This window comes from Falco cherrug, chromosome 2 (genome assembly GCF_023634085.1).
Source record: "Falco cherrug isolate bFalChe1 chromosome 2, bFalChe1.pri, whole genome shotgun sequence".
Lineage (NCBI taxonomy): Eukaryota > Metazoa > Chordata > Aves > Falconiformes > Falconidae > Falco > Falco cherrug.
Genome location: NC_073698.1, coordinates 1,255,868 through 1,280,646, shown reverse-complemented (window position 1 = coordinate 1,280,646; position 24,779 = coordinate 1,255,868). Strand labels below are relative to the sequence as shown.

General features: G+C 56.7%; 3 protein-coding genes across 3 annotated transcripts; all 3 read right to left on the bottom strand.

The window, feature by feature from the left end:
- Positions 1-6,020, bottom strand: P4HA3 (prolyl 4-hydroxylase subunit alpha 3). The gene is given in 14 exon segments (XM_055702345.1): positions 1-154; positions 327-423; positions 1,092-1,160; positions 1,444-1,506; positions 2,002-2,037; positions 2,039-2,162; positions 2,347-2,411; positions 2,854-3,031; positions 3,103-3,274; positions 3,467-3,518; positions 3,612-3,761; positions 4,623-4,843; positions 5,114-5,256; positions 5,749-6,020. Coding segments are annotated over 14 exon segments (1,647 nt in total). The 5' UTR covers positions 5,955-6,020; the 3' UTR covers positions 1-83.
- A 2,033-nt stretch (positions 6,021-8,053) lies between these two features.
- Positions 8,054-11,047, bottom strand: NEU3 (neuraminidase 3). Its single transcript, XM_055702342.1, is given in 6 exon segments — positions 8,054-8,994; positions 8,996-9,215; positions 9,217-9,620; positions 9,749-9,988; positions 10,092-10,147; positions 10,982-11,047. Coding segments are annotated over 5 exon segments (1,221 nt in total). The 5' UTR covers positions 10,119-10,147; positions 10,982-11,047; the 3' UTR covers positions 8,054-8,664.
- A 903-nt stretch (positions 11,048-11,950) lies between these two features.
- Positions 11,951-22,111, bottom strand: SPCS2 (signal peptidase complex subunit 2). Its single transcript, XM_055702346.1, has 5 exons — positions 22,005-22,111; positions 15,062-15,145; positions 14,557-14,717; positions 12,921-13,055; positions 11,951-12,210 (listed from the first exon to the last, which is right to left on the bottom strand). Exons 1-5 carry the CDS (start codon positions 22,041-22,043, stop codon positions 12,024-12,026), a joined length of 606 nt encoding a protein of 201 aa, XP_055558321.1. The 5' UTR covers positions 22,044-22,111; the 3' UTR covers positions 11,951-12,023.
- Positions 22,112-24,779: the final 2,668 nt, after the last annotated feature.

The window sequence follows — 24,779 nt, the reverse complement described above, 5'->3', positions numbered from 1 at the left end:
TCCCCTTGCCGCAGCCTTGGGGACGCGCTGCGCCAGGGCGGCTCTGCCACCCATGGGTGCCACATCCTTGAGCCCACGGCAGCTCAGTCTTGTGGGTCAGCACCGCACGGCCGCCGAAACTCCTGCCCGTGCTCGTGGATCCACTTGTTCGCCACTGGAAGGGACAAGGACAAGGGTCCCCATTCGCCTCCCTCCCCCTGCCCCCGTCACTAACCCTGCTCCCGTATCGGCGATGTCTTTTCCCGATTATCCAGGATTTTTCTGAGTTCCCAGCCCCGCCAGCAGAGCTGCCCCTCCAACCCTGTGTCACCCCAGCTGCCTCTCACCCCACTTGTCCCCAGCCAGGACGGGGCAGCCGGCGTGCAGGGTGTCCCCGTCCCCGTCCCCGTTCCTCCGCAGGTTCCACCAGAAGAGAGCTGCGTTCTGCAGAGCAGACAGGGGGGTTGGAACCCCAAAAAACAGAGCTGGGAGCCCCGGAATTGCCATTTGGCACCCCAAAAGAGAGCTGGGAGCCCTGGGGTTGCGGTACAGCACCCCAAAACAGGTAGGAGCCCAAGCACTGGGGTTTGGAACTCCTAAAACAGAGCTGGGAGCCCCGGAATTGCCATTTGGCACCCCAAAAGAGAGCTGGGAGCCTGGGAGCCCTGGGGTGGGGGTTTGACATTCCAAAACAGAGCCAGGATCCCCCAAACTGGGATTGACACCCAAAACTAGAGCCAGGAGCCAAATGGACGGGGTGTGAAACCCCTAAAACAGAGCTGGGAGCCTTGGGGTTGAGGTCTTGGCACCCCAAAACAGAGTTGGGATTCCCGAGGTTGGATTTTGGCATCCCAAAACAGACGGGAGCCCCAGAGCTGGGGTCTGGCACCCCGAAACAGAGCTGGGAGCTGCGGATCAGGGTTTGGCACCCCTCGAAGGGAGCCAGCATCCCCAGAGCTGGGGTCTGGCACCCCGAAACAGATGAGGGAGCCCCAGGGTTGGGGTCTGGCATCGGGGCTGGCTCAGCCACAACGCCCTAGGAGAGACAAGAGACGAGAGAGCGGCGTCCCTCCCCTTCCCCACTGCCGGGGGGCCGTGCAGGCGCCCCTCACCTTAACCACGGGCACGCTGAAGTTGGCGTAGACAAAGGCAGTGGAGCCGCCAGCCTCCACCGCGCTCAGCTGGAAAAGGAGCAACAATATGAGCCGCGGCCCTCCCTGCCGTGGTATGGCCGCCGTGCGTGGGGAAACCGAGGCACGAAACCTCCCTGGCTCCCCCGCCACGCTGCCATCACTACGGCACGGCACGGCTCTTCGCTCCGCTGCAGAGGTTGCCATTTCGGAGCCCAGCACAGGCTGGTTTAGGGCTGCTCTCACCCATCTCAAACTCTTGGTCACTCCGAACCCTACTGATGACCAAGCAAGCGCAGTCTCTCTCTGAGCTTGGAAATGAGGGAGGACTCACGTAGATCATGACCGTGGCGATCCTGTTGCCCGACTTCATTCTGTAAAGGGGGCTCTTCCTGGACTGCCCCAAGAGCAAGGGGGGGGGATGGTCAGTCCCATGGGGACGTTTCCTCCAGGGAAATCCCTCCCTCCCTCCCCATTCTTTTCTCTCCCTCCCTCCTTCCTTCCCTCTTCCCTCACCCCCTTTCACCCTCCCTCCCTTCCCAGGAATATCTCAGACACCAACCCAGGGATCACCATCCCAGGCCTGCCCCCCACACTGCCCCAGGGACTATCCCAGGGTCCACCTCCAGGAATATCTCAGGGATCACCACGGGGATACCCTCAGGGACCATCCAGGGACCTCCCCTTGGCACCATCTCAGGAGAACCACGGCGAGCACCCCAGGACCCATCGCCAGGAACATCCCAGGGACCACTCCAGGGTCCACCTCCAGGAGCATCTGAGGGACCACCCCAAAGACCACCCCCAGGAACATCTGAGGGACCATCCAGGAACACCCCAAGGACCATCCCACAGGAACCACCCCCATGGACCACCCAGGCAGCTTCCTGACCGTGGCATGGTCGAAGTGTGGCTCGTAGTGGCCCCCCCAGCCCATAGTTGACCACCTGCAGGTACTCAGCTTAGGGTGGCCGCAGGTCCAGGCCGGTGACAGCAGCGATGCGCTGCTCCAACGCCCGCACCACCGGGTCAGCGGTGTCCTTCAGCCAGGCACTGCAGGAGCACCCCCACACCTTCAGCCCCCCCAAATTCACGCGTGGCTGAGCTTAACCCTCGTTAAGCGCTGCTGGGTGTGGAGAACCCAGGGACCCCAGCATGGCTTCACTGCCACCTTGGTGGTGGCAATGGGGTCATGGTGGTCCCACTGGCTAGAGGGTAAGGGAGGGGTGGGTACTACCTCTTGCTTATCCGGTACTCAGCTTTCTGCTGCTTCTCCCCAGAGGCGACCACGGACCTCTGCAGCTGGAGGACACGGTGAGGGGGGAATGTTGCTGCAGATGGGGACCCCCACGCCAAGCAGGGGACCCCAGTTGGGGTTGAAACTGGTGGGTTTATACCAACCGGTTGCCAAACATCCCCCACCCCAAGATGTCCCACCAGGCTGATGGAGGCAGTGACAGCAGTTGGATCCAATGCAGCTGGGTGGTACCAAGCCAAGCCTGGCTGGGAAGCAGTTTAAGTGCATGCACGGACCTGGTTTCTCCCCAGAATCTTGGGGGGGGGGGGCTCAGATGGAGCTAAACTGGGCTCATCCCCCCGGGGTTTCGCTGCAGAAGGCTTCAGCTAAGCCCTGGCTTGAAACCCCGCCTATCTCTGCATGCTCAGGATAGTCCACCCTGGACCACCAGCTCTTGGGGCACTCTCCTCCGGGAGATGGACATCCCTGGGGATGGGGACAGCTCACCCGGGGCCCTGCCAACCCCTTGATGGTCTCAGCCTCGGCGTCACTGATGAAATCATGGTACAAAGCCACGTAGGGTTGGATCCAGACCACCTCCTTCTTGGCAGGCTGAAGAAAGAGGTAGGGGCTGCCATTGGTCTCGTAGGAGCAGCTGAGGCGCAGGAGATGCTCTGGGGGCCAGCTGGGGAGAGAGAGGACCAAGGAGGGTGTGAGAGAGGGGGACAGTGGTGGGGTGGGGAACCACAGCATCACCCTGCCCGCCCCACCTGCCCCCCTGGGCGCTGGCACAGCTCCTCATAGGCGTCGCGGCTCTGCAGGCGAGTGCTGTTGGGGCGTTGCAGGGGTCTGGCACTTGCTGCTGTTCCCATCTCCAGCAGCTTCTCATACTTGGCCACGTTCCTCACCACCCTTTGGTTACTGGGGTCTGCCGGAGAGGTAGTGTCACCCGAAGCGCCGTGTCCCCATCACCCCCCTGCCCTGGCATCGATCCTGGAGAATTACCCCACATGGGGGCAGGAAACAGGGTGAAGGAGGCTGGTGCCATGCAGAGATGGTGATGGAGACACCCCCAAAACCTCTCCTTTCCTCCTGCTGTATCCGAGGTTGCCCCACATACCATAGTGGAGAAACTCCCTGGAGAGGCTCAAGGCGTGGGAGATGTTTCCAGCCTGGATGGAGCAGAGAGCCCATGAACATCCCCCCGCCCATGGTTCAGCCCTACCGGACACAGCAGGGGGTGGGGACAGGACTCGTGGCCATACCATGAAATAGGAAAAGGCGAGATGGTCCAGAGCATCCTCCAAGCTGCTCCGGTCCTCTGGGTTCCAGCTGCCATAGGAGAGGCGGAAGAGGCTGACGGCCTCCTCCAGCCATGCAATGGAGTGGTAATAGTCACCCGTGTCGTAAGCAACCTGCAAGGCAGCACATTGTCCAGGCCCACTGACTGCAACAGCCTGGCCTGCATCCCACCCCCACCCTGTCTCATCCTATCCCATCCCATCCCATCCTCAACGTCGTCCTACCCTATCCCCACCACCATCTTCATCCCAGTCCCACCCCTATCCCCTCCTTCCTGTCCCTACCCTGTCCCATCCCATCCCATCCCATTCCCATGCCATGTCAGCACAACCCATTGCAATTCCTACCCACCCTGTCCCACCACATCCCGTTGCTTTCCTAGTCCCATCCCCATCCCCATTACCCACTAAGCCATCCCCATCCTGTCCCATCCCTTCCTTTCCTGTCCCCATCCCCATCCCCACCCCCATCCCCATCCATCCTGCTCCAGCTCCATCTCTATCCCCACCTCCGTCTCCAGCTCCATCCCCACCTCCAGCTCCATCTCATGCCATGCCATGTCATCCCATCCCACCCCACCCTGTCCCACGCTATCCCACACTCGGACACTCCGTCCCAGCTCTGCAGCGACACTCGGAGGACTCTGCCCTGAACAAAAACCGCTATCAAAGCGCCCAGATCCCACCCCAGGGATTTATGGATCCACCTTTACCCCCAGGTGGGGGTCAACCCCACAGCCAGGATGCGGGGGCTGGAGATCTCCCCCGGGCCACCAGCTCAGCGCTTCCTTTCCCCAAGGCGCAACGTGGCCAGGAGCCCCGTTACTTGGGTGAGAGCCGAGAGGCGATGGCAGGCGGGTTGAGTCGGGGGGCCCCTCCGTATCCATGTGGGAAGGAAACCCAACATCTATCCCCACAGGAGCAACATCCCAGGCTGGAAAAACTTTGTGGAGGGCTTAGGGGGCTCGCCCTCACCTTGCCCACGTGGAAGCAGTCGTCAGCCGAGAGGGAGACGCGCCGGCCGGGGCTGTAGAGCGGTGGGCAGCTGGCGCCGGCTCGCTGGAAGATGCCGTTGGCCATGCCCTTGACGCTGAGCGCGTAGACGTCCTGCAGCCGCATCAGCGCCCGGGCTGCCCCATCCAGGTCCTCGGCTCCAGGCAGCTCCCGCTCCACCTCCTTGAAGCCAGAATGGAGCGCTGAGGGCGGCAGGGATGGGGGGGCAGGAGGGGGATTAATGAGATTTTGGGGTGCAATCAACCTTATCAGCCCTTTTCCATCCCTGGGGAGCCCACATCCTGCTCCTCCACCTGTTCTCCTGCTCCTCCATCCATTCCCTCGCTCTTTCACCCGTTTTCCTGCTCATTGATCCATTCCCCAGCTCCTCCATCCACTCCCCGTCACCGCCCGGCTCTCCCTGGGTGACAGGGGGGACACGCAGCCAAACGCCCCCCCTCCCCGCCCCATACCCTGGGTGTTCTCAGCAGCCTCGTCGCTGTAGATGACATTGGGCCAGTCGGAGTGGAGACGCTTGATGAGGCTGAAGGCCAGCAAGGGATTGTCCACCGAGGCCTCGGGGTCCTGGTGCAGCGCCTGGACCTTCTCATAAAACCTACGAGGCACCCACTGGGTGACACTTTCGGTGATGCTCCTGGACGGTGACACCCCCCGGGGCGGGGGCTGGGCTCTGAGCCCCCCCATAGCGGCGTCCACTTTCCGGCCAAGCCAGAGATGGGGAAACGCCACCGGGGCTGGCAGCCCCCATCGCTGGGGGGTGCGGGGGGCTCCCCTGGGGTGCTGAGCCATGGCCCTGCAGCCCGGCCTGGGGCTGGGGGACCCACGTCCCCTCCTGGGACACGGGCTGGGGGGGGCTGGGCAGGGTCCGGGCTGCGCTACCCCCCTCCACCCACGATGCCTCAAGCTCTTATTTAGGGGCACCCCCAAAAGCTGGGGGCCGGGCTAACCCCCCTCCCCGCCAGCGCGGCACCCCCCGGGGATACGGGTGCCGGGGGGGGAGCGGCTGCTCCCTGCGCCCCTGGGAGCCCCCACGCGGGACCGCGACGCGCCGGGGGTGCGCCCCCCCCCGCCCCCCCCGCGGCGGTACCTGGCGAGGCGGCGCAGGCGGGCGCCCTCCCCCCGCAGGTAGCCCCGCAGCCCCCGCAGCAGGCGGCCCTCGCACCGCAGCGCCCCGCGCACGCTCAGCATGGCCGAGTAGGTCTCGGCCGGGGCGGGGGGCGGCAGCAGCGCCAGCAGCGCCCCCAGCCCCAGCGCCCCCAGCGCCCCCAGCCCCGGCGCCCCCAGCGCCCGCATCCGGCACCCAGCGCCCGGCGCCCGGCATCCAGCCCGGGGAGCGGCCGGGGGAGGGGGGGAGGGGGAGCGGGGGGCGAGAGGCTCCGCCTTGGGGGGGAGGGGAGGGGAGGGGAGGGGGTGGGGGGTGCCCCGGAGCCGCCACGCTGGCTGGGGGGGGGCGTGGTACTGCTGGGCTCAGTCCTGCCTGGCCCTGCCCCCATCCTGCCTGGCCCTCTCCCCATCCCATCCCGCCTGTCCCCATCCCATCCCACGAGTCCCCGTCCCATCCTGCCCCCATCCTGCCTGGCCCTCTCCCCATCCCATCCCGCCGGTCCCCATCCCGTCCTGCCCCCATCCTGCCCAGCTCCATCCCCATCCCATCCTCCCTGTCCCCCTCTTGTTGGTCCCCATTCTATCCTGCCTGTTCCCATCCTGCCCTGTCCCCATCCTTCCTGGCTCCATCTTCCCTGGCCCCATTCCATCCTGTCCCCTCCTGCCCATCCCCATCCTTCCATGTCCCCATCCTGTGTGTCCCCTGCTGCCTGTCCCCGCGCTGTCTTGCAGTAATTCCATGCTGTCCCCACCCCATCCTGACCACCCCCATCCCCTCCTGGCCCCATCCTGCCTGGCCCCGTGGGGTGAGGGTGGGGGAGTCGGGGATGTCCTGCTGGGTTCCCACCAACAACTAGAAAAAAAACCCTTTTTTGGAGTAAATCATGTCAGAGCGGGTGCTCAGGTGCCCCTTCTGTGGGGACAACACTGCAATGGCACCCCAAAATAGGCCCCCCCCAGCCAAGTGCCCCCGGCCCCTGCACCCCCACCCCTGAGCTTCCCAGGACAATGGGCCGGAACTGGCCAAATTCCCAAAGGAGAGGCCAGGAGAAGTTGGGAACTGTGGGCTTGTCCCAGGGCACCTGTGCTGGGGACAGCCCTGTCCTGCACCATGGGGGTGATGGGTGTACGGGCACAACGGGGGAAGGGCGCGACGGCTGCAGAGCTCGGGGTGGGCACTGAGCTGAGATCCTCTGCTCCAGGGTCTGGGTACCATCTTCCATCGCTCAACCATGTCCTATGCCCCTGTCACTCACCCATGTCTTTTTCCCACATCGTTCCATGTCCCATTGCTCAGCCGTATCCCATGTCCCCCTCACTGCATGTCATAGGTCCCCATCACTCAGCTGTGTCCTGTGTCCCCATCATACTCTACACTCCATGTCTCCATCACCCAGCCACGTCCCCATCACTCAGCCATGTCCCATCTCCCCACGAATCCATGTCCCCATCACTCTGTCCCAATGTCCCCATGACTCCATGTCCTATGTCCGCATCACTCAGCTGTGTCCCATGTCCCCTCCCCATCACACTCCACGTCCCGTGTCCCCATCACTCAGCCGTGTCCCATGTCTCCATCACTCCACCACGTCCCATATCCCTGTAACCCAGCCACGTCCCACGACCCTGCATCACTCCCCTGCCACCTCCTTCCCCACCCCAAGAAGCCAGACAAACCCCAGCACTCGCCTTGCCCCCCCTGCCCACCCTCACACAGGTCCCCTCCCCATCCCCGCGGTCCCCTGGGTCCCCACTGTCGCCCGTCGCTAAACCCCATCCAGCAGCACCCTCCGCAGCCAGACTCCACCTCCCCAGCACCAAACCCCATAAATCCAAGCCCAGGTGCCACCAGCACCCCCGCACCATGCCTGTCCCACACCTGGCCCTGCTCCTGGCCCTGCTCCTGGCCACCGGCCCCTGGCACCCCATGGCCGACGTTCCCCCGGGACCCCCCGCCGATGCCATCCCCACCAGCGCCCGCGCTTGTGCCCAGCACACCGGCCGCTGCCGCCACTTCTGCTTCGCCCATGAGACCCAGCGGGGACATTTTGGTTGTCCCCGGCGCTACCGGTAATACGGGGATGCTGGGACCGACCCCCTCCCCAGTAAAAAAAACAGTAACCCTGTAACCCTGGGGGGGTGTGTGTAATCTTCTCTTCCAGGTGCTGCGTGCCCAAAATGTAGCGGCGGGATGGAGCAGGAGATGGTGATGCTTGGGGCCAGCCCGCATCCCTCCCCAGCAGGGTCTCCCCCCTCGGGATTTTCCCAGAATTGGCTGGATTTCACTTATTTTGGGAGGATTTTATTTGGCACCAGCACAGGGATGTGAGGTTGCCCTCACCGTCGGGATGCCACAACCTGTCCTCTACGGAGCAGAATCCCTCTCTCCTCCTACACCCCGGAGATTTGAGTGCTTTTTTTCCATGGGAATACGGGGCGAAACTCAGCTTGTACTAGGAAACTGAAGAAAACAGGATTAAAAGAAAAGGTAAAAAAGGGGAACTTGCTCCCTGCTACATGGGGGGGGGGGCACTGGAATTACCAGTATTTGTCACTAAACCACTGCTTGCTGGTCTGTTTGTCACCAGGGGACCAGCTGCTCTCAGTGGCACCTGCTGCTTTGTTGCTGCTACCAGGTGACAAACGCTGCTCTTGGGTGAAGCTGCGGCAGCTCAGGGGCTGTGCTGGCACCCGCCAGCCCACCGCCGGTCACCACCGACACCTACCCGATCAGTAATCTAAAAGCCAAGCGTTAATTAAATAAAAGCTATGTGATGCTGAGCCTCCGGTGAATCGAGAATGTCCCAGTGAGGTCCCAGCATTGCCAGGCTCACCAGCTCTGGCTGCTGGTGGTTGGGAGTGACCCCCCCGCCGGTCCCCGCCCCAAAATGGGTCTGTTTTAGGGAGTCTTGAGGTTCTGCTCGTGGCAGTCAGAGGTTTCCAGGGCGAAGAGGCAGAAGGTGATTTCCTCACAGGCACTGGTAGTGCCGCACTCAAACAAGCAGCCGAACATGCCGCCGGGGCAGACGGCCAGGTCAGAGTAACCAGCCGGCCCTGGGTGCAGCACCCATGGGTGCCACCAACCTGCCCCATCCAGCGGCGCGGGGTTGAGGTAGATACCCAAATTGCGCCGGCGGTGCCGGTCAGTCGGGTGGGAGTAAAGCAACCAAGTGGGTGCATCCCCGGTGCTGGCCGGCGCGGCGAAGCTCACCACGCTGCCCTGGCACCCCCCGCGGCGGCTCGCCCAGCGCCTTGCAGCGCACCGGGCGCTCGAACTGCAGCCCGCGGTCGGTGCTGAACGCAACGGCCCGGCAACCCCGCAGCGCTCGGGCGTTGCAGTAGAGCAAGGGCTGGTGGGCATCGCTCCCACTGATTTCAGCCACCTGGCACTCGCCCGTCTGCGCACCGCCGACCAGGGCACCCTTGTGCCAGCTGCGCCCGCCGTCGTTAGAAGATGAGGGCGTGCTGCCGCGTGTAGCAAGGCAGCGGCACAAGCCCGCACAAGCACCTGTGCACGTAGTAGGTGTACGCTGGCACGACCAAGCGCCCCGAACCCAGCTGTACCCCATGGCCCGGTCCCACGGCGAAGGTGGCCCAATGGGCCAGGTCGGCACCGATGGCTTCATCCGTCACGTCCCGCAGCGGGGTCCAGCCGCAGCCGCCATCAGTGCTGGTGGCGAAGCAGAGGCGAGCGGCGCTGCAGCCCCTCCAGATCTGGCATCGCTCCGTCTTTCCCCACTCGACACAGATGCAGAAGAGGAAGATGGTGCCGCTCCTCGCATCGTAGAGGGGACAAGGATTCATGGTGCGGCGGCCGGGCAGCACCAGCGCTGACAGCTCCTCCACCGGACCCCACTGCCGGCGAGGAGAGAAACAGGGCTCAGCCATGGGAGGCACCGGTGCCACCGCACCCCGAAGCTGCCCGGCGCTGCTCCTGGGGATGGAGGTCGCGGCTGATGCCAACAGCCCCTGCTGGTTTTTACCGTGACCGAGGAGCCGTGCCGGTGGCCCCGCCGCAGCACCAGGTACTTGGTGTCCTCGTCTCTGGTGGAGGAGCGCTTCTCGGAGAAGGCCAGAAAGGTGGCGGCCGGGGGGATGTAGAGCAGAGCTGGGATGCGGTAGGTAACCCCGCTCACCTGCCGAAACAGCGGCTCCGGCGGGAAGACCAGCAGGGATCCCGGTGATGGCGGCGGCGGCGGGGGGCTCTCCCCGCCCCCCCCCTGCTGTGGCAGGGTGGGAAGGACAGATGGTAAGGGTTAAATGCTGGGGGGGGGGGGGGGAGGGGCTCATGCCCCCCGAGGTGGTGGGACAGGGATGAGGACTTACCTTGAGGCAGGTGATGGCCTGGGACATGGTGGCCTCCCCGAGGTCCCCGCAGGGGCCTGAGCCGGGTGGAAGGGGGGGTGAGAGTGGAGCCCCTCGCTGGGGCTGGGGGCACACCCCGCAGTCCCGGCCCCACATCTCTGGGTCCCGCAGGGACTCCCCTCCTCTCCCCAGGCTGTCCCCAAGGGCTTGGTACCCCCCAGGACCCCCAACCCCTTTAGCACACCCAGTGTCCCCAGCCCAGGGTCCCCGTAGCCACCCCCACCCCCCCCCACCCCATGCCCTGATCCTACCCCCCCACACCCTCTTCTCCCTGCAACTTTCCTGCGTTCCCATAGCCCAACCCCCCTGTCTACCCCCAGTGCCCGGACCCCCCCCATGTACCCCCCTGCACCCCTCATGTCCCATCCGTCCCCCCCAGCCTACATGTGCCACCCCCCCCCATCCACCCCCAATGCCCGGGCCCCCCCATGTACCCCCATAGCCGGCACCCCCATGCCCCCCCCAACCCCATAGCCCCACACTCCCTATGCTGACCTCGCACCCCCCCCCCCCCCCCCAGCCCGGCTCCCCTATGCCGCCCCCCTCCCCCACCCCAGCCCGGCTCCCCTAGCCCCTGCATGCACCAACCCCTCAAGCCCCCCCGGGCCATGGCCCCCCCGTACATCCCCTGCATCCCTCCAGTCTCCCCCATAACCCACTCCCCTATCCCCCCACCCCGACTCCACTATCCCCCCCCCCAGCCCCACTCCCCTAGGCCCTGCATGCGCCAACCCCCATAACATCCCCTGCACCCCCTCGGGAACCCCCCCAGCCCCACCCCCAGCCCCCCCCGCATCCCCTGCAGCCCGGCACGGCCCCCCCCCAGCCCCGATCCCCCCTCCCCGCCCCACCGGCCACCGCCTCCGCCGCGTCGGGGCCGCCCCGCCCCGCCCCGCCCCCACCCGCCCCTTCCCGGCAGCGCCCGGCCCGCCCGGGCCCGGCTGGGGGGGGGAGGGGGAGGGGGAGGGGGTGGGGGTGGGGGGGCTGCCCCCCATCCTGCACCGCCCAGCGCCCCAGGGGGCTCCGCAGCGCCGCCAGCCTCTGCGCTGCCCTTCCATTGCCCATCAGCGCCATCGGCGCCGTCACCGCGCCGCGTCACTCAGAAACCGCCGTCCCGGGGAGGGGGCGCCTGGGACAGGAGGGGCCACCGGGCGGTGACGGGCGCGGTCGGTGGCAGCTCGGGAAGACCCCTCGCCTTCCCCTCCCGCCGTGCTTTTGCACTTTTTTTGCTTTCCTTTTCTTTCCCCCCACCCCTTTCCCCTCCTCCCTTCTCCTTCCTTCTCGCCCATCCTTGCCCCCTTTTCCCTGCCCCCTTTCCCCATCCTTGCCCCCCTTTCCTTCCCCTCTCCGCTTCCTTTTCCCCACCTTCCCGCTTCCCTTTCCTTCCCCCTGCAGACGACCTTCCTGGGCAGAGATCGAAGCAGGGTATCCGATCCCCTACCCCAACACCCAAGAGGCTTTTATAGAACACGCTCCCTTACACCCAACTGAAAAAAAACCCAAAACCAACCCACTCATCTGTTTTACGGAAGGATTTTGTCCAGAATTGCCAACACCGAAAGGAAAGGTGACATTAGGAAAACGCGAATGGCAAACCCCCCCGGACACCCCCGGCGCTGGCGGGTCAGAGCGGAGGAAGCCAGGGCAGCGCCGGCGCTGAGGGACCCCACGGCAAATCCTCCCATCGCGGTGCGCCCGAAGCGCAGGCACACGGACGAAGGCTTGGGCATGAGCTTCACAAAACCATCATGGATCCAAGATGAAAAATCCCACTCATCCAAAAAGGAACAGGATTTCAGGACAAAAACCAGAGGCAATGATTCACTTTCTTTGCTATCTCACTTTATTGGTGTTAATTTAGCACGTTCCCAAACAGGCAGGCGGCGTCAGAAATCATTTTATTTTCCTCTCCAGGGCCAGGCTGTCGTGCAGCTTGGACACCTCCGGCTCGTAGGCCTCCATGACTAACGTCCCGTTGTTATCAAAGAATTTCGCGATGGATTTGGTGAACTCGGCTTCCCTCTGCTGTTTGGTTTTCCCGCTGATGAAAGTCAGCTTCAGGGTGTACTTGTCATCAAACCTGCGGGCAGGGCACGGAGTGCAGAGCAAAATTTAAGCCTGGCTTAGCTGAGACACCAACAAAAAGCCGAGAGGAGCCCTCATCATGGTCAAGGGTCAAGCCCACAGGAGCAGAGCTCTCCCCACAGACACTAACCGCTACAACGCGCAGGCATTAATTACAACACGATTAAAGATTTTTGTACTTTTTGTGGTTAATTCCCCTACCCCCCCCATTTAAAGAGAAGCGAAACGTGAACATTTGCGGCACAGAAGCGCTTGGCACCGCTCCCATTTCTAGGCTGGGACATCAATTTTGATGGAGTGAAACAGATTTGTAGGTATAAAAATAAAGAAAAATATTTAGGGAGATCCTACAGAGAGGTATGGATGGAAACAGCACACACGAGACTGGCGGATGCTCAGCCAGCCCGCTGCAGATCGCCGATTACTTCTGAGTAATAATATTCCGTGGTGAATATTAATCATGACTTGCCTGGGAAACTGCAAAGATCATGACCAGTAGCCAGCTCTTTGCAGAAAGCTCACACCCCCAGCACAGACACCAATATTTCCCCCCACTTTGATTAGGAGTTAACCAAAACGCAGCTTTTTTGCCCCGCCACGGAGCGTGTGGTAACTAGAGGCGCACGCGGCACAGGCAAACGGAAGCGGTGTCAGTACCGCACCGCCGCCTGCGAAGCCAGGGCTGCCGGAGCATACGATAGATACCGTTTGAGACTGGAGGAGAGCTGCCAAACGTCATCGGGGTCCATCCCCGCGGGGTCTTTTCTGTGAGCTACGAGGAAAATGCTCTTTTCTTTGTATGAGGTATAGATGGTCAGGATTCCCATCATCACAAAATATGTGCAAAAAAAGTTAAGGAAACTAAGAAGTTGCAATTAGGAGTAGAAATTAGGTAGAGAAGTCGCCTGGATTCCCTCCGACACCATCATTTAACTACCTCGCATGACATTATCATTCCAAACAGGATGCTTGGCTGATGCCTCATTAGCATGAGAAATTAAATAACAATTAAAGATACTTAAATCTTTGCCGTTGCACTACTAGCATTAATCCACACCTGGAAGTGGTGAGGAAAGAACAACTCCCTAACATGCTTTCCTGAAAGGGATTTCTCCAGCCACATAAAATGCTTTGTTCGTGAAACCATGAAGTAAAAGCGGAAATCATGACAAGGAAATACCATTTTTAATTAATCTGCTAAAGTTTTGGAGCAACATCTGTTGGGAGACAGTGGGAAACTGTGACACCAAACAAGCCACAGAATTAATTGCTGTGCATTCCTCCTAAGCACCTATCAAGCAATTAATCTTTCTCATTTTTGGAATTAAATAATTTTAAGTGTTGCAAGACTAATTACCCACCATTTGTGCTGAAAGCCAACCGGAACAACTGTCACCTGGAACAGGGAAGTGACCTGCCCACCATCAGGCAGCTGTTTGTGGTACAGCGACTTCTGGGCCAGCCATAAGCTTCCAGGCTACCAGTTCACACTGCCTCGCTGGTACCATCAAGCCCACCCTGGAAAGCCGACTTGTCAGCCGCTCCAGGAAAGCGCCGCTCATCTGTCACGCACACTTCTCTTTTAAAACCCCTACAGGTGTCTGCCTTGCTACAGGAGCTGCAGGGAAATCAGTGCCACGGCGACCTTCTGAGCCCAAACAGGAAAAACCCCACCTCGGCTTTGCTGGAATACTGGAAACGGAGTGGTTGACTCTTACAACAGAGTCGACATCTAAATATTTAAACCTCAATTTGTGGCGCTACCCCCTCCTAAATGCAGCATCTGCTCCTCTTTGGCAGAGGCAGAGGCAAGAACCCCCTCTGTACTCTGCACTCTCAGTACCTGAATCTATCGTATTAGGGCAGAAGTCTCTGTAACCAGGCTGTGGGCAGAATAAAAACCCAAATCAAAACACCAAAGAATCCCTGGAAGCTTTCAAGAGCTGATCTTCAGTTTGACATTAACACACCTAAGTGGAGCGGCCTCTGCGCAGTCACTGTCTGAGATCCAAGAAATCTGCCCAACACGGTCGGGAGCCTGGAGCGTGGATCCGCTGCCCAGGCAGCTGCTGACTACTCTGACGTGACTGGAATTGCTGTCCAGGCTTCCCCGTGGCTGCAGGGCATCCCAGAGATCACCCAAATTTGGGTGCGTTACACCCAGGCAGGCAGGAATTTTGCCATCACATGAAAATGATTTGATTATCGGCCGATCTCCCCACCACGGGAAGTAAAATTCCCACAGGCCTGAAAAAGGGCATACAGAGAAGGGTTTTCTTGTGCTTCACAGGGAAAATAAAAACCCTTTGGGTACAAACAAGACAACATCCGCAAAGGATATGATGCAACACAAAAGGCAAGAACAGGTTTGGATTCAGGAAAAGGGTGCAGGTAATCCCAAATCAAAGCTACAATCGCAAAGAGACAAGAGATTGTGCAGATGATGAGGCGGCCATCAATCAAACGGAAATTTTCGACATACTTGTACTTCTCCAGGAGAACCTGTGGGAGAAATGCACAGTCCAGTTTATTTTGTGCTTTTCATAAATTTGACAAACTGTTTCTGGAAAAGATTTAGATAAAACCATCCCAATTATACAGGTAAACAGAGCAGAAACTTTACGCAGAATGAATGTCTGCATCAGATATCATAATAATTGCTGATACTCTTAAGCACAAACACTGCTTTAGCCATGGAAATCTCAAGAGATGCTACAGTGCCAGCACAGATACGGGCACTTCACAACGAAACCACAAAAAGTTTACAGAGTTTTTAAACTAAATGTGGAAACCTAAGAAAAGACAGCATTTCCCAAGAGGGAGCAACCAGCAGTCACAGAACGCACCTTTTTGGCAGAATCATCCAAAGAATTTTTCACAGCTGAACCGTCCCATTTGTCAATTTTTACTGGCTTGTCGTCAATCTTCCACTGCAACGGAAACCGAACACTTATATGAGAACGTGGCATGGGTTAACCTTTCATTTTAATATGCTTGTTCCTGTCGTGAGCACAAAGATAGGAGGCAACCCACAAAACAGCTACCCAGGAAAACCTGACCAGAGATGGAGGGAATCCGGTGCCTGTTACACAGCTGTACCGCTCCAACAGTCACTCAGCGCAGACGTACCCGTTACCCTTGCAGAATGAAGCCTGTAAATCTTGTCACGGGTACTGAACGTATTTGGCGGAGTGACTTTTTACATCAGTTTTACTCTAATTTTGATTCTGCATTCGCTGCTCCTGCTGCCATCCACAGAAGGTGTTGGTTATGGCTTAATTCTTGCCTTTGAACACGTTCACGCTTTTCAGCTGTGCTATCACCAACAGACTTTTTTGGGTTTAGTGTCAGAAGAAAGATTTCCAGGCACTCTTAACAATCTGGGTACAAGGGGAGAATATAAAGGCACAAACAAATGAAGTTTCACTCAGACCATCCTCCAGAGGGAAAGCAAAAGACTCTTGTCACCCTCCTACATTCAGATCTTCCTCAGAAGCGGGTCTTCCATCAGTAATTAAGCTCAGCCACAACACTGCAGCTTTTCAAAGACATTAGTTTTCCTCTTTCCTGAACGACATTATTTTTTGGCGACACTACTCCTTTTAGCTGCAGTCAAGACACATGACTTTGAGCCCTGTGTATTTAAGTCGTCAAATATTTCAAACAGTTGAGCGACTGGAGCTCAAATTTTAGCTGCCATTAGAAACGATTCTCAAGTTCACTCACGTTATTTCTTACTCCTGAAGCTCACAAGCTGGATTTATTAACTACCTGTCAGAAGAGCTCATTTCCCTTCTCTGGCAGGAATGAAACTGTTTTAAAGAAAGATGTAAAACCTGATCTACTTCCCCTATACTTGCACAGGGAAAAGCCTGATCATCCTTCAGGCTCTGCAGGTATGAATTATTAGGTGCACAGTAAATGTCACTACGTGTGCACAGGCAGTAGCTGGTTTACGAGGGACAAAAGCAACAGCCAGAAGAATTTAAAATTCACGGACAACTGGTGAAGAGGTCTCACATCAGTGTAAGTTACACAATATTTTAGGTGGCTACTTCTTTATAGCATTTTTTCTAGGGTTAATTAGCACACATGACAATTGAAAGACAAACCCTTTGCTATGAAAGAATACAGAAAAATTCTTTTAACTATTCTTCCTTATAAAAGGATCTACACCAGTTTTATTTCTTGCCCTCTGGAATTGCCAAAGATTACAGTATCAAGAGCTAGACTAGGGAGAAAGGAAAACAAAACAAACCAAAAAAACCCACCCTTTTCCTCATTAGTGAACTGCAAGTCAGAAGTCTCCAAGTAATAACACCAACATCCAATCCCTCTTTCATTATCCCACAGATAAATTAAAAAAAAAAAAAACAACTTTCAAGAAGCCCATCCAGATGTTACCTCACGGTTGCCAGGTGCAGGCTCCATTTCTTGCAAGGGAGTGGAAGGTAAAACAACAAGCCTGTCGACACAGAAATGCTCTCTAGCAAACCCCTAAAACAGAGTACTTCCCTGAAACAGCACCAGCTACTTCTGCTACAGAATCATTCCTGTAGGGTGCAGAAAAGTCCTGTTATTTTAAAGACAAAAATATTGTCTAGCAGGACACATGCAAGACACAGCACATCTGGATTCGCTACCGGATACATCGATAACTGAACCCCACACTCAGACGTGACTGTGGGGAAATATTCTGTCCTTCATTGTACTCATACAGCTCAGGTGAAGGCAAGCCTTACTGAGGAGGGAAGGCATCACTCAGCCTGCAGATTTTATTTTTGTTATCGATAAAACTCTGTGAAAAGGCTCAGTCTTTATAGCTGGTCAACTCTTCCCCCTGCTGCTTTTTACAAATAATAAAGAACAAAATGAATGAGAAGTTCTTAACACCACAAGGAACCTTCACAGGCCGTTTGAAGGCTCTCTCCAGAGCAGATCTCCCCTTAAGTACAGTTTTACTAGCCTGTGTGGGGTTTTTCACGCCCAAAGGGCACTAAAGGAATAATTTTGTAGAAATAAAAAATACATCTGAGCAAATATTTTGAATGTTTTCTGCATTTCTGGGGCTAAAACAAGACAATCCTTAGTATAAAATATGACAGCATTCTCCAGCTTACTCCTAAGTCAGAGGAAGAATCCAGAGACATTTGAGAAGGTATCACTCCAGTGTAATTTTTGTGATATGTGTTAGGATTAAATATTTAATATTGCAATCTTTGCTTTCAGCAACAGCAGTTTACCTGGTATTAAAGTACAGTATGTTTATCTCATCATCAATGCTCAAGTTTTCAGTCAATCTTATTATGTCTGGTTTTTCTTCCTAGAGTCTGTGTGGATGGAATCAAGACTTACGCAAAAATTTCTTCTCCTCCCAGATAAAGCCAACAGCTTATTTGAAGATAGAACAGTTGGAAAACACTAATGAGAAAAGCTCAAGAACCAAGAAATAAATGAAAGTGCCAGGATTTAAAAAAACAAACACACACCCTCAAGATTTTACAACTATTTTACAGGCACACTGGAAAGCAGCCCTGCAGTCACAGGACTGCTAACACTTCACCTGCAAAAGGGATTTGCAGAGAGGGGAATATCCATATGTAAAATGAGTCAAGGAGCTGTCATAATAATGGGTATCCAGGAAGCCTGGGACAGAGGGAGAACTAGATTCTTGTTTCTCGCTCTCTGTCCCAAACCACCCAACGCAGGCAGTATTTAACTGATAGTGATCTCCAACAGAGAACCACCACTTTCAAGGGTAGATATAAAGCCCAAATGATGTATTTTTTGAAATAAAGCTGTTACTGGGGGGTGGGTAGGGTGGGAATAATCTGATCTTAGACTGCCTAAAACAATGAGCTGTACCAGCAGTTCTTCAGTTCAGCCTCAGTCACAAGGAAGCCTGAACAAGTCCTGGTTCAAGACAGTAACAGCTTGATAATCTCAGGGCGGTTCATGTCAGGAGGACCTTGCAACAGGGACACATCTGCAGTTTGGGACTTCAGCCAGGGAGAAGCTTTAGCCCTCCCTTTACCTGCATTGCGATGTTCCCCTGAGGTTACTTCTCCTAACACAGTACAGCACTGCAGCGCTGCTGCTGCTGCTTCCCTAATTCTTCCAGGCTGATCTGCAGCATCAGACCTAGGGAGAGGCTGGGATGCTGCGCTGGTCCCTGAAGCACCAGTGCTGTGGAAGAGGAGCAGAAGGAGGTGCTCAAACAAAGCCATCAACATCCATGTGTCCACACGTTGGACATGTGTTGGCCATGTGTCATGGACAAGTCCATCCACATGGACACAACAGAAATGTGTGCACATCTGGATGTTGACATCTACACGACAGTGCAGCTGTGAGCAAAACCTTTGACTGATGGCCATCCCCACGTTCAGCTTGGGAAAGCGCCAGAGATTTGGCTGCTACCACCAAGTGGTCACCCTCCACTGCAGGGGAAAAGCCTCCACCCCACTCTTGGGTCTGCAGAATAGCCCTGCCTTGCCTGCAGACGCGGGGAAGGAAGGTGAAGCTGCACCGATGTGCTGTGGAGCCTGGCAGATGCAAACACATCTGCTCCTCTGGCTAGTGGATGGTATTTTTCAGCTAGTTATTTATTTTGAGCACTTCAGGTGTGAGCTCCAAAGGTTTCAAAAGAAAAACTCAGATTTTAGTTCCAGCCTGACGGAGGGAAAAAAACTCACCCAACCACCAGTTCAAAGCAGTTTTTTAGTTTGGGTGGTTTTTGACTCCTTTGTTTTAACAACCAAGTGGCAGGTTATCACACTTGTCCTGAACACATCCTATACTGCAACTACGATGTTCTACAACCAGGCACAGCTAGGAAGTGGATTTGGTACCTGAAAGTGTACCCATGTAAGAAAAAGGCTTCAGAGCAAAGGCTGAACTATAGCCTGTGGTTACCTGACTAAAGAATGAAAGAATAAAATCAGAAATGCAACTTCAGAAAGCTGCAAAACCAATCTGACACTAGAAGCACACAAGGACCTCAGGTGTTCACAAACAAAGAGCAAAGACACTGCCTGCAGCTGGACTGCAACAGGAGAGCATTCCGCTGTGAGCTCCAAAAAAAAGTGCTTGCTTTCACAGCAGACACCACAGGACCTGAGCACTTGCAAGGCTCTTTGTCAAGCTATCACCTTCATTTAAATCCCTTCACAAAGCTCCCTCATTGGCAGGAGGCACATGAAAATCCTATGGGAGAAATTTCAAGATGTTCACATCTCAGAGGAAAGACATGGCACAAACTCAACTTTTTTCTTCCCCTGCCTTATTCCTTCTGCTGCTACTGTCAGCCTCATTCACATCACGTCCAATTTTAGCCTGAAACATCTTCTGGGTAGCTAGCTTGTCTCTTCAAATATTGCTCTGAAGTTTATGGCACACTTTGGGTATTACAAACATAAATGCCCACGTCATACAGTAAAAAAAGATTTGTTGCTACTGCAAGAGGAGCACCAGCGTAGACTACATAAACTCAAGGGGAATAACATTACTGCTCATAATCTGTGTTTTCTGTTTCAAGCATGAAAAGAAAGGAACCTCCCCTTCCTAAAACGTAGAATTCAAATTGGAACACACAACAGTGCAGCCAAGGGAGGTTGGAAGGGCCTCAGCAGATGAAACATGTCCACTCCTTCAATGCACACAGCTGACACGGCAGCTGACCGCCTTTTCCTGTAGTTGGGGCTGCAGCCAACAGAGCAGCCAGTCCCAAACCGCACATCTCCACCCCTCCCCACATAAATTCTAAAATAACAGTGACATTGCACACCATGAGCTGGCAGAAGCAGGATTTGCAAGTGGCAGAGTCCAGGGACACCTCGCTAAACATCAGTTCCCTCCTCTTCAAGGAAGAGTTGCAGCAAACTCCAGCGAGTCAGCGTGGCCATTCTCAGCTCCGACTACCTCAGCCTCTGCCTTGGAGGAAGAAATTCTGGATCACACTCTCCCCAGAATACCAGTGCTGCCTGCCCATACCCACAGTCAACATCCCCTGGTACCAGAGAGCAACTTTTGGGGCACAGGAGCAGCAGACGGTCACAATAGTTGGTATTCACGACTGGCTTTAGTGTCGGAGCTTGCAAAACTTTTGAAGGTTTTGCTCTAACAGTAGCAGATTGTGATCGGTTACTTAGCGTTGCACTAAATGCGTGACATCTCAAATGTGCTTGAGAGGACTGTAGCCACTGCTGCACACCACATCAAGTTCAGTGGCTGTGCAGCTCTTAAGGCGGTCCTGATTAAGCAGGCAGAGATCAGGAGAAGCTCCCGATTATCACAAACAGTTAAAGAACACGAGAAGGACCAAAAATGGGATAGTTAAAACACAGAACTCCCTAAATTCGCCCTAACTTAGCTTACCAGTGACGTACAAAAAAAATACGCTAAACAAGTAACCCATCCTGATACTGTCAAGCCTTGTCGATAACCTGTTATTTTGCTGTTTGAGACAGGCCTGAGCAAATTAATGACCTAAGGCCACAATTCTCCAGATAATACCTCAGCAATATATACACCGGTTCACAGAAATTACCAGATTTCATTTAAGTCATCCAGGGGGGAGGAAATGAAGGCCCACAAATCAGCATGGAGACAGATGGAAAAGAAGACAGAACATTATCAAGTGTGTATATGTACTTCAGGTAGAAGCCCTGCTGAAACTATTCAATGGTTTCTCACTAAAGGATTCAGCTCCTGCACCAACATGTTTCCTTTGCCAACAACTCCTTTTCATTCTGAAAGCCCTCAGCATCCACAGAACACACAGGAGGCACACGACTGCCTGGAGAGCAGGATACTTTCCAAAGTTCTTTAAGTTTAATCACAAGACACTGTCATTTCAAAACCGAAAGCTAGGCACACTCACAGAAGATAGAAATACTTCACTAGCATGTCGTCCCCTAAAATAACTCCCTCAACAGCTTAATCTACTGGTCTAAAGAAAACGCACCAAGTTCTTCAGGGATAGTAAGGGTAACGTCACCTCAAACAGACGCAAGAAAACGATACTCTTTAGAAATCACGAGTGTACACATCTCTATGAACTTCAAAATGTGGATGGCTGCAACTGAAACCACTCTGAAGTTCAACGACCGACGCCAAATGCACTGCTCTGAAGATACACCCTCTCGCACTCAAGAGATACACAACTGTTCCGTCTCCTCGAGACCAGACGAACGCCGGCAGGTGCTGGGCTCCAGCCAGAAGCCCGCCGAGGGGCCCAGGGGCTGCGCCCCCACCCCCGAGCGCTGCAAACCCGGCCCAGGCCAAAGCGGCCCCACAACCCGGCGCCTTCAAACCGCCGAGGCGAGACCGGGCTCAGCACGCTCCGCTCCGCCCGACCCCTGCCCGGCGTCACTCTCCCGGCCGAGCGCGGCACCGCCAGCCGGCTCTGTCAGGGCGGCTGGGCTAAAACCAGCTACGCCGGCACAGGGAAGGAAAAAAAAGAAAAAAAAAAAAAAACAAAAAAAAAAACAGAAGTGGCGGTCTGGCAGGCGGCTGCTGCTGCCTCGGCAGCCCAGCGTACTCGACCTGCCCAGGGGACGCTCCCTCCCTCCCCGCGCCTCTCCCCCTGCCCGGTTCCTGCGAGGCGGCGGCAGCGGACGGTGGTCCCCTAGGCGCCGCGCCTGAGGCGGGGGATGCCCCTCAGCGCCGAGCTCGGGGCGGCCGCGGCCGTGTCGGCTCTAGGGACACGGCTGGGGCAGGGGGTGCCGTCGGCGGGAAGCGGCGCGGCGGGCGGGCGGGCCGGCCCCCGGGCGGGCGGCAGCGCGGTACCTTATCGAGCAGCCCGTTCCTGCCGCCTTTGGCCGCCATCTTCTCGCCGCCCTCCGCCCCCGCCCTCGCCGCGCGACCTGTTCGCTCCTGATTGGCCCCGCGCGGAGGCCGACGGGAGAGGGCGGGCAGGAAAGCCACACCCCCTCTCCGCCGCGTTGCACGCCGGGAAACGTAGTTCGTAGCGCTGGCGTGCCCCATTGCTATGGCGACGGGGCGGCGCGGGGGGGCGGCGGCGGCGGCCGTGCGGGGCCCTCCCGGGGAGTGGGGCCGGGAGAGAGGCTGGAGCAGCCCCCGGCCCGCGGGGTGAGGGGCGGGCGGTGCCGCCCGGCGGGGCTGCTGGGGCCTGGGGCGGGTGAGGGGGATGCGTGTGGGGCTCCTCTGGGCTGTGGATGACTGTGAACTCTATGGTCGGGCGTGGGGTGGGGGTGGGGGGGCGTGTGTGAGGAAGGGGGGTGTCTGTGGTGCATGGGTGTGAGGGGGGTGTGTGTGTGCGGGGGGGTGTCAGTGGTGCGTGGGGGTGGGGGTAGAGGGTGCGTGAGGAGGGGGTTGTCCGTGGTTGGTGCTGTGAGGGGGGGGTGGTGTCTGGGGGGCGTGTGTGAGGAGGGGGGGGTGTCTGTGGTGCCGTGAGTGTGTGTGTGTGTGTGGGCACTGTGTGAGGAGGGGGGTTGTCTGTGGTGCCATGGGTGTGGGGTGGGGGTAGGGGGGGTGTGAGGAGGGGGTTGTCTGTGGTGCCGTGAGTGTGTGGGGGGTGGTGTGTGTCTGTGGTGCCGTGAGGGGGGGGGGTGAGGGGGTGTCTGTGGTGCCGGGGGGGGGGGGGGGGGCGCTGTGTGAGGAGGGGGTGTCTGTGGTGCCATGGGGGTGGGGTGGGGGTGGGTAGGGGGTTGGCGGTGGTGCCTGTTATAAACGAATACAATTTATTTGGGTTCAATCAATTTAGGCTGAGAAACAATAAGCAAAACAGCGCTGGGTGTGCGGAGAGCTCCCTTAGCTCCACCACACGCACGCCGAGTTCTGAAAACAGCATCTTTTATATTCTTGCACCAGCATCGTGACCAATCTCTTCTCGCCGGATAATGGTCCCGCTCTCCCTCCACTGCGTCACCGGAGTTACTGGGGTAGCCTTCTCGCCTATTGGGTCTCCCAAGACTCTCAGGGTGTTTGTCTCTTTGGCGCTTTGAGAGTCTCAGGGTCTTTGTCTTCTTGGGGCGCTTTTCTAAGTAGCGATTGGATCAGCTCTAGGCGGAGTTTCTAAGAAGTGGTTACACTGCTTTAAAGGAGAAGCACATTCGCCTATATTTTATTTTTACATGTTCTCCGTTTGATTCTGAACATTCATTACAATTGTGATACAGGTTATAGAGGTCACAAATTACCCTAGATCCACACAGGGCACAACAATTACACCCATCACACCATATTCTATTTTGACATGAATCATGCCTATGCTTTCCACAGTGCCGTGAGTGGGGGGGTGTGGGGCTCTGTGAGGGGGGTAGGGGTGTGTGTAAGGAGGGGGGCTGTCTGTGGTGCCATGGGGCGGGGGTACGGGGGTGTGAGGAGAATGTGGGGCTGTGTTGATTCGAGAAAATACAGTGAAAACCCTAAAACTGTACAGGCAGGAGTTGCACAGATGACAGGAACTATCAACAGTCAGGCAGGAGCCTCATTAGCTGCGAGAAGGTCTGGAGCTCGGCCTGTGCAGCGCTTCAGAAGGGACGGTCAGTACAGGCGCAGAGGAGCTCCACAAGCATGTCCATCAGTAGCCTTCTGACAAGGACTTGCTAAGTGCTAAAAGAAAAACTGCTGAAGTTGTAAGGCTCGAGGGCACGAGGTTAAAATAGTTGTGGTAGGGGGAGATCCCGACCTCCTACTCAAGTGGCCCCCCCAAAGAGAGTGAACCCCTGCTCGGGGAGCATGCCCAGTAAAGTTAAAATGAACTGTACCTTCAAATTGAAGCGAGGAAGCAACTAACCAATATTTAGTTAGCTGTAGACTTTGGGCAGAACTAACCAACTTCACTGTATAAATATGCATTGTGAGTACAACTAGGTGTGCAAGTTAGGAGGAGCGACCCCCCCTTGCACCTGGCGCTGCAATAAACACACCTGCTTTATAACTTACCCCGAGTTATGGATTAAACATTCCACATGTCAGCACCACTGTGAAGAGCCCGGGCATGGCTGAGGGGCAGGGGCAGGATCTGGGGGTCTCCCCTGACCTCACCGCATCTCCAGCTCAGTGTGGGCTTCTCTACCCAGAAGCTCACCAGGGCCGAAACGGGCCCTGGATGCCAGGGCCACTTGTGTTCCCCAGGCATAATAATCGCGTGCTCGCACCCCTCTTACCCACTCGTGTGCGGCCCGAGGGGTATGACCATCCCGTTTCCCCCGGCTATCCCTGGGGTCAGCAGAGGCCAATGTTCTAGAGGGGCACGTGGTTGGGGTACTGATGGCACCGCGTAAACACGCTGTTCCGTGCACACGCAGGTGCGAGGACGTCTCCAGAAAGGACCCGAGGGGCTGGATATTGAGCGGTGGAGGGTGCCGATGGGTCGTAGGTTTTTTCTTTTCCTTCCCACACAAAATTCCACTGTGCTTCATGGGTAGGCAAAACTCTACACTTCAACGCTGTTTCTCAATGGGTAGTTTTTCCATAACATGTGGGATCTCCAGGTTTAAACCCTGGTGCAGGAAAACCCCAACAAGTACACATATGGCAAATATGGGTTTGAAGCTCTGGGACACACCAGGTTTCCTTCCACTGGGTCCCACGACC

What these genes read in the sequence shown, in the direction of transcription:
- SPCS2 (XM_055702346.1), bottom strand. Translation starts at nt 22,043, where the DNA reads ATGGCGGCCAAAGGCGGCAGGAACGGGCTGCTCGATAAG. An exon ending in TGGATGATTCTGCCAAAAAG is followed by an intron (nt 14,718 to 15,061) that starts GTGCGTTCTGTG and finishes TTTCTCCCACAG; the next exon opens with GTTCTCCTGGAGAAGTACAA. An exon ending in CTTGCCTTTTGTGTTGCATC is followed by an intron (nt 13,056 to 14,556) that starts ATATCCTTTGCG and finishes CTTTTTTTGCAC; the next exon opens with ATATTTTGTGATGATGGGAA.